Source organism: Centruroides vittatus, unplaced genomic scaffold, assembly GCF_030686945.1.
Source record: "Centruroides vittatus isolate TY-2023 unplaced genomic scaffold, ASM3068694v2 contig_397, whole genome shotgun sequence".
NCBI lineage: Eukaryota > Metazoa > Arthropoda > Arachnida > Scorpiones > Buthidae > Centruroides > Centruroides vittatus.
Window position 1 is genome coordinate 2304479 of NW_027122212.1, and position 8847 is coordinate 2313325.

The window sequence follows — 8847 nt, forward strand, 5'->3', positions numbered from 1 at the left end:
TGTATATTCTAATATAATAGAATCTCATCACGTAGGCGATACTACTGCCCCGTTGTTTCGAGTAATTCCAGTCATGGGAGAAAAAGATCAACAAATTGATAAAATTTATAATACTCCAATATTTTTCCCAGTTCGAACAAATCACATCGAGACTATTTCTATAGACATACGATCGGCGACTGGTGAAAACATAATTTTTACTTCTGGAAAATCGCTTTTGGTATTATGTTTTCGACGAGTATAAAAATCCGTTTTCACGAAAGAATCATTTATTTAATAAAATGAAGCTTAAACCGGAGGACTGTATCGCTTATTATTGTTCGCAAACAGGGGGGATTATTAGTCCCGATCCTTTATTTCGACAGAGATTTTTACAATCAGATCCTATATATCAACAGCTCCGTTTTTTCCAATCAGGAAGAGGTCAATATTTTAAAAGTCGACCGATCCAACGCGGATATGGATTTTTTGGGGACGTGTTTAGACAAGCAATACCAATCTTAAAAGATGCTGGAAAATATATTGGAAAGAAAGCATTAAATGTAGCAAAAGACATTGGAACGGATTTACTCAGTGGGAAATCGTTAAAAGATGCTGCACTATCGCGGATTAAATCAATGGGAAAAGAAATAAAAGATGACGTCATTCAAAAAGTTCAAAGCGGATCGGGTAAAAAACGAAAACGTCAAAGAAAACATGTAAAACGAAAGAATATTAAGAGGAGGAAAGAAGTCGATATTTTCTCGTAATGGATGAATTTTCATGTCCTTGTCTGAAATCCGAATTGGATTTTTTTAAAACTATTCCCACACAGTTAGCCATAGAGAATACCATACCTAGTATTCTTTACCCTATTGCCACTATCACCGATCAAAAATCTCCTATAGAATTTCTAATACCTGGTTCGGGTGAAAGCTTAATAGATTTGAGCAGCATTTCGATTAATGTTCAGCTATCTATTACTAAACGAAATGGAACATCTACGTTGGATACAGATCTCGTTACTCCGGTAAATAATTTATTGCATAGTATGTTTTCACAGTGTGCCGTATGGTTTAACGAAAAACAAGTATCGTCGCATGTAAACTATGCATATAAAGCAATAATTGAAGCTTTGTTATTTTCATCTGAAGAAGCGCAAAAAACTTTTTTAACAAGTTCTTTTTTCTACAAAGATACTGCTGGATTTTTAAACGAAACCAATCCGATTAAAGATGCTAAGAATGAAGGATTAATCGCTAGGTTTAAGAAAAGTAGTAAAAGTCAAGTATTGGATCTAAATGGACGACTTCATTTCGATTTTATTAACCAACCTAAATTATTGATAAATGGAATTGATGTTAGAATCAAATTGGAACGATCAAAAGACGCTTTTGCTCTAATGGCAACCGACAATAATTATCAGATTCGATTAAAGAATATTACATTAAAAGTAAACAAAGTAGAAGTTAGTCCTAGCATTTTAATTGGAATGGAAAAAGCCTTAGAAAATTCTGTAATTAAAATGCCTTATCGACGAGTTGATATTAAAGTATTTACTTTAAGTAAAGGTATTTTAAGTTCAAATATTTCAAATGCAATAATTGGTCAAATCCCAAAAAGAATTATAATTGGATTCGTTCGTAATAATGCGTTTAATGGACAGTTCGATTTAAATCCTTTCAATTTTGAAAATTTCGATTTAAATTATATTTCTGTTATAAAGGATTCAATTTTAATCCCATCCACGCCATATACTCCTGATTTCGATGAAAAAAGTTATGCTCGAAGTTATGCAACATTATTCGAAGAGATGGGCGGAATTCCCTATGGAAAATATGCTAATATATCCTATTCCGATTACGCCCAAGGATATATGTTTCACGTGTTTGATTTAACCCCTGATAAGGCGGCGTCAGAAAACCACACAAGTATTTTAACACAGGGAAACATTAGTATTGATTTAAAATTTAAAAGATCTTTACCCGAGACAGTTAACATCGTGTGCTTTTTAGAATATCGTAATACAATAGAAATCGATCGATCTCGGAATATTTACGTCGACTTCTAAGAAAATGGACACAATTACTTTATGGAAACTAGCATTAGGAGATCCAGAAATTAGCAAGACATTTGGAGGAGTTTATCCATCGGATTTATTGCCTCAAGAAATCGGAAAGAAGCGAGGATTTATAGTTAACACCGAGAACAGTCGAAAGCCGGGACAACATTGGATCGCAATTTATTTTAAAAATTTTACCTGTTATTATTTTGATTCCTACGGACTACCTCCGAACATCCCATCAATTATAAGATTTATTCGTCGAAATAGTGATCGAATATATTGGAATCGCTGGGCTTTACAGGGACCGTATAGTCCTGTCTGTGGATACTTTTGTCTATTTTTCCTCTATAAAATATCAAGAAATCAAGATTTAAGAGAATTGCATCCTTTCACAAAATTGTTCAACCACGTTTACGTTAAATCTTTTGTAATGAATAATTTCCGTTTTGGTCGTCTACCGTCTAATATAAAAATTAAATGTAATCAATGTAATATTGGATTAAATCTATTTTAAAAAATTAAATGTAATCAATGTAGCTCTGGTTTAATAAAAAGATTATTTTTAAAATTTAAAAAAGATATTTTTATTGAATCTGAAAAAAAAACTAGTGTTAGATTTATCGATCTATGTATGAAAAAAAACAGAAATATTTTTACTTACCGCTTCTATACTATAGATTTCTATGACAAAATATTGTTTTTCTTTCTATACATCTGTTGACAAAAAATATTAAATATCATTTTTGTATTTTAATATATTATTTTGGATTTAAAAAATTAAATATAATCAACATAGTGCTAGTTTAATAAAAGATTATTTTTAAAATGATTTTATTAACTCTTAAAAAAATTAGTATCGGTCTATGTATGAAAAAAAAATATTTTACTCACTCTTTTTATGCCTCGGATTCTGGAAGAAAAAAAATGTTATTAAGTCTTTTTAAGAAAACTAAAAAAGAATATTATTCAAAATTTGAAAAAGTTACTCACCTTCACTAAATAACATAAGAAATTCACCAAAATTATCAATTATTATGTGATCATTTTCTTTTTGCACAATTGTTATTGGAATTTCGCTATATGTTTGATTAATAAATTTTCTAAATGTATTTCCATTGATTATAGTTTCGTATTTCATCAGATCCCACGCTTTTAAATCCGCATAAATGTGTGAATTAAATTGTGTATATTATTAATATTTTTTATGTCAAAATAAATCCATTCAGGATCAGGATGTTCTGGAAATTATTAACTAAATCAATTATCTTATTTAAAAAATAATAATTTTTACTAAAATAGGAAAAAAAAGGTAGTTACCTTGTTTTTTTAATGTAATCCATTTCTCATTTTCTGTTTTAAAAATTATTTTTTTTTCATGCTCTATTAAAGGCATTTTGATAGGTATCCACTCCTCCTCTTTTTTCTCCAATCCGTTATAAATTTTGTTGTTTATTTTTAATTTATATTTAATATAGCTAACTTTTTCCATTAGCCCGTTCATGTTTAATAAATTTGAATAACCAGTAAAAATATGATTTAAAACTTAGCATCACATGTAGAAATGTGTGCTTTTATATAACATGTTTTCAAGTATTCTGTTGATTTTTTCAAATCATTAGTATAAGTTGATTGCTACTAGATTACAATATTTTCTTTTATAATTCGTCCGATTTTTTCTAATTGGTATTAAAAAAATTTCAATATCCGCTTTATACTTCATTGAAGATCATATTAAAAATTACAATATCGCTTTTATAATTGACATAAACTTTATTGAAGAGCAATTTTTTTTCCTCGCTATTACAATACCATTTTTATAATTGACATAAACTTTATTGTTGATCATTTTTTTTTTCGCTATTAAAAATTACAATACCCGCTTTATAATTTTGCATCCACTGTTTTTTATTTAAAATTACTATCAAAGTTTAATAACCCTTATTGGTTTTAAAATTACTATAATTAGTTTACATTAAAGTTTAATAACCCTAGAATTATTACAAAAAACAATATAAAAGCGAGAGGAATAGACAAGATTCTTTAGTTCAATTACTTGGTTTTTTATCGACTTTCTCTCTACAAACAATCCAAGCAAGAAAATGTCTATGGAAGGTAAGTTAGTATCTCTTTAGATTTTTGATTTTTTTTTAAATAAGAAAATTAAATTATTTTTTTTCATAGTTATTCATCTTTTTTATAGATTCACAATCGTTATTTGTTATTGATAATCCGTTTGTACCGAAAAAACGAAAATTAGCTAAAAATGATGATGCATCAACAGAGAAAAAGAAAAAATATGATTTAGTAATTTCTAAAGACGAACCAACTTTTAAAGCAATCCCGCCATATTCTGTCTATATATCGCATGGTTATAACTTAGAGATCAAAGAATTCCGACAGAATCACTATATTTGTCTAGCAAAGACCTCCCCGAAAAATGAGATTCAAAATCGGTTCAACATTCCTGTGAAAGAACTTCATTTTTTTCTACAAGCCTTAAATGCTGTTCAAAAATATTTGGAAGATTACATATAAATAATTGAAAGTTTACATGTAAGTAAATTCTTCGTAAAATAATTTTTTTTCAAATGATGTAATTTAATTGATAGATTTTTTTAACAGAAATTCTCTCTCTCTTTCTATTGAAAACATCGCTCTCTTTTCAAGAAGACAGAAAAATTGAAATTAATGAAAGTCACCTAGAAATCATTGAATCATCATAAACTAGTCTCAGGTAAAAAAATTAAAAATGTTTTTGTTAGTAGAATCGGCATTTCAAAATTTTTTACAGTGTTATCGTAAATCTAATCTCGAATATGTTGATCCAACCATTTTTTTCAGAGATATAAAATCTGAATTATTTAATATAATTACGAATTTTGGAAATGATTATAGAGTTCGATTTGTTGTAAGCCTTAAGGTTATAATGTATAAATGCATAGAAACAGGAGATAAATATGAGTTTAAAGATTTTTTTTTTACAAGTAATGCTGAACGAACTTTATCTCCATTTCTAGCTTGGAAAAATATTGAGAATGCAATAGAAAAAATTTTAAGAGATATATCAACTGCTGTTACATTTGGTAGTGGATGGATAATATATAAATTAGATTTCATAGATGTTCATAGATCGGAATATAATGGTCGTGTTGGAGGTTGTGGGTCTATAATTTTACCCAAAAAATTACAAAACAAAAAATGTCTTTTAAATATTCATTGTAAAGACGATAAATGTTTTGTTTATTGCATTCTTGCATCTATTTTTCCATTCGCAAATAATAAAAATAAAGTATCTACTTATAGAAAATATTTAAAATTTATTAATTGTTCAAATTTAAAATTTCCTGTTTCATTAGATAAAATATCGATTTTTGAGAAATCAAATGCTATTTGTATTAATGTATATGGTTATAAGGATATTGTTTTTCCTTATTATATAAGTAAATTTAAATTCGATAAAAGTGTAGATCTATTGTTATATCAAGATCATTATTTTTTAATTCGGAACTTTAATAGACTTTTACACGAAAAACAAAGATCGCTTTATTACTATTGTAAAAATTGTTTAAATGGTTTTCATCGCGAATCAAGTTTAAATTTACATAGACAAATATGTACAAATTTCAAATTTCAAAGACTATCAGTTCCTAAAGTCGAAAATTCTATTCTTAAATTTAGTGATTATTTTAAGATGCTTAAACATCCAATAATCGTATTTTGTGACTTTGAATGTTTAACAGAAACAGTTTCTAATGCTATGCAATCGACCGATACTAGTTTTAGTACTGTTACGCAAATTCATAAACCAATTTGTTACGCAATGATTGTTTTGGGTAAAAACGATACAATTATCTATTCTAAATTTTATTGTGGAGATAATGTTATAGATAATTTTCTAGCTAGACTAAAAGATCTATCAGAACGCCTTATTAAAGAAATAAAACTAAATATTCCATTAGATCGTCGTACAATTCCAAATTCTATTAATCGAGATAAATGTAATATTTGTGGAAGAAAGTTTTCCCCTAATGATGTGAGCGTAATTGACCATAATCACTTAAACGGTAATTATCGTCAGATCCTTTGCCAGGCGTGTAATTTGAACTTAAACCTAAAACCCTTTATCCCTGTTGTTCTACACAATTTTTCCGGTTACGATTCACATCTAATTTTAAAAGATATTTCTAAAAAGTATATATCCTCTCTTAAAATTATTCCTGTCAATATGGAAAAATATACTACATATACTTTAGATTGCTATAAATTTTTGGACAGTTACAATTTTTTAAATTTTTCTTTAGCAAATTTAGTTGATAATTTAGTAAAGTCAAACTACGAATTTCCGATCTTTAATCAATTTTTTTCCAGTAATAAAAATAGGTATCTATTGAAAAAAAAGGGTATTTTCCCCTATAGTTGGTTCAATGATTCTTTAAAATTAAATAATAAATCTTTACCGGATAAGAAATCGTTTTACAACGATTTGACTAGAAGTCATATAAGCTCAGAAGAATATGATTTAGCTCATCTTGTATGGAAAGCATTTAACTGTACAAAATTTTTAGATTATTTGCGTTTATATCAATTTACTGATACAATTTTACTTGCAGATGTTTTTACAAATTTTCGTAATTTATCATTAAAGTATTACGGTCTTGATCCAATTCATTTTTTAACTTCTCCAAATCTTACATTTATCGCTGGATTAAAAATGGCTAAAATAGAACTAGATCTATTTACTGATTTAGATATGTATTTGTATATTGAATCCGCAATTCGCGGCGGAGTGTCGTTAGTCGGAAAAAGATATTCTAAGGCGAACAATCCTTACTTATCGCAAACTTATGATAATTCGAAACCTCATAGTTATATAGTGATAATTGATAGCAATAATCTATATGGATTAAGTATGGTTCAATATCTCCCATATTCGGAGTTTCGTTGGTTACGACAATCCGAAATTGATGAATTTAATGTTAAAAATGTTTCTTCGGAATCCGAAATAGGATACATACTCGAAGTAGATTTAGAGTATCCAGTTTCGCTTCATAACCTTCATAACGATTTACCTTTAGCTGTAAACCATGAAAAAGTAGAATTTGAAGATTTATCTACCTATCAAAAATCGCTTTTATCTTCTTTAAATCTAAAATTTAACAGTAATATCAAAAAATTGGTTCCCACTTTAAAAGATAAATCGCACTATATTACATATTATGAAAACTTAAAATTTTATCTAGAGAAAGGTTTAATTTTTAAAAAAATCCATAGAATTCTTTCTTTTAAACAAGCACCATACTTAAGTCCATATATTTTTTTTAACAATGAAAAAAGAAAAGCTAGCAAAAGTGAATTTGACAAAAATTTTTTTAAATTAATGAATAATAGTTTCTATGGAAAATGTATGCAAAATGTTCGTAAACAAATTAATTTAAAAGCTGGATTGAATAAAGATCAATGTAAAAAATATCTGAACGATCCAGCACTAGAAAATTTTCAAATAATCAATGAAGATTGTGCCGTTTTCAGATTAAAGAGATCAAATTTACTGCTCAATAAACCACTATATATAGGTTTTTGTGTGCTAGAATCGAGTAAGCTACACATGTATAAAACATATTACAATGTTTTCAAAAATTACTATAAAAATAATGTTAATCTCTTGTACACGGACACCGATTCGCTAATTTTAGAGATATTTACCAACGATATTTATCTCGATTTTAAAAACAATCTTCCTGACATATTTGATTTTAGCAACTATCCTCTAGATCATCCATTATACAGTGAAAAAAATAAAAACAAATTAGGATTTTTCAAAGATGAAGCTAAATCGAAAGTAATATCAGAATTTGTAGGTTTAAAAGCTAAAATGTATTCGATTTCTGGAGAATACTATGAGAAAAAAACAGCAAAAGGTATAAATAAATCAGTTGTTAAATCAACTTTTTATCATGATCTATATAAGTCAACTTTATTAAAAAAACAACAACATCGTCATAGTCAATCACAAATAATTAGTAAAAATCATGTGATCACGACCCAATTTCAAAATAAAATCTCACTTTCTGCTTTTTATGATAAGAAATATATTTTAAGTAATGGAATAGATACTTTATCTTATGGTCATTATTCTATATCTTCATAGACATTTTTTAATACTTTTTTATTGATATTTTTAATATTATTCGTGTAAATGAAGAAATGTAATCATTTTATTATTATTTGTAACGTTTATTTTTTTAAATGAAGAAATGTAATCATTTTATTATTATTTGTCACGCTTATTTTTTTAAATGAAGAAATGTAATCATTTTATTATTATTTGTCACGCTTATTTTTTAAATGAAGAAATGTATTCATTTTATTGTAATGCTTATTTTTAAATCTTAAATGAAAATGTAACCATTTTTATTATTATTGTAGTCTCTATTTTACCAATAAAAAGAGAGAGAGAGAAAGTTGTTGTGATTATTTAATTATTTACACTCGCAACATTATCGGGAAAAAGTATTTAAAACTTCTTTAGGAAAATAGATACTAACTCAATCTTAGTCATAAAATAACGCTAATTTTTCCAAGAAGAAAAAAGTAATATCTTACCTTCTCGAACAATCTATAACTTTTGTTCAATTATAAATTTATCCGTTGTGTCTAACCGATTATTTAATCATCGTCTGAACATTAGAGAGTCTCGATCTTTATTCCAATGAAAGAAAGACTTGGTTATTATTCCAATAAAAGAGAGCCTTGTTCTTTATTCCAATTTAAAAAAAAACCATCGCCACATAAAAAACTTATCA

General features: G+C 27.2%; 2 protein-coding genes across 2 annotated transcripts; both read left to right on the top strand.

Annotated features, from left to right (window-relative positions):
- The first annotated feature begins 748 nt into the window (after positions 1-748).
- On the top strand, positions 749-2050 carry LOC136976204 (uncharacterized protein F54H12.2-like). Its single transcript, XM_067271430.1, has one exon. The coding sequence runs from the start codon at positions 749-751 to the stop codon at positions 2048-2050; it is 1302 nt and encodes a 433-aa protein (XP_067127531.1).
- A 4705-nt stretch (positions 2051-6755) lies between these two features.
- On the top strand, positions 6756-8192 carry LOC136976205 (uncharacterized). The gene has a single exon (XM_067271431.1). The coding sequence runs from the start codon at positions 6756-6758 to the stop codon at positions 8190-8192; it is 1437 nt and encodes a 478-aa protein (XP_067127532.1).
- Positions 8193-8847: the final 655 nt, after the last annotated feature.

Excerpts from the sequence above, each read along its gene's own strand:
- LOC136976204 (XM_067271430.1), top strand. The coding sequence starts at position 749 with ATGGATGAATTTTCATGTCCTTGTCTGAAATCCGAATTGGATTTTTTT.
- LOC136976205 (XM_067271431.1), top strand. The coding sequence starts at position 6,756 with ATGGCTAAAATAGAACTAGATCTATTTACTGATTTAGATATGTATTTG.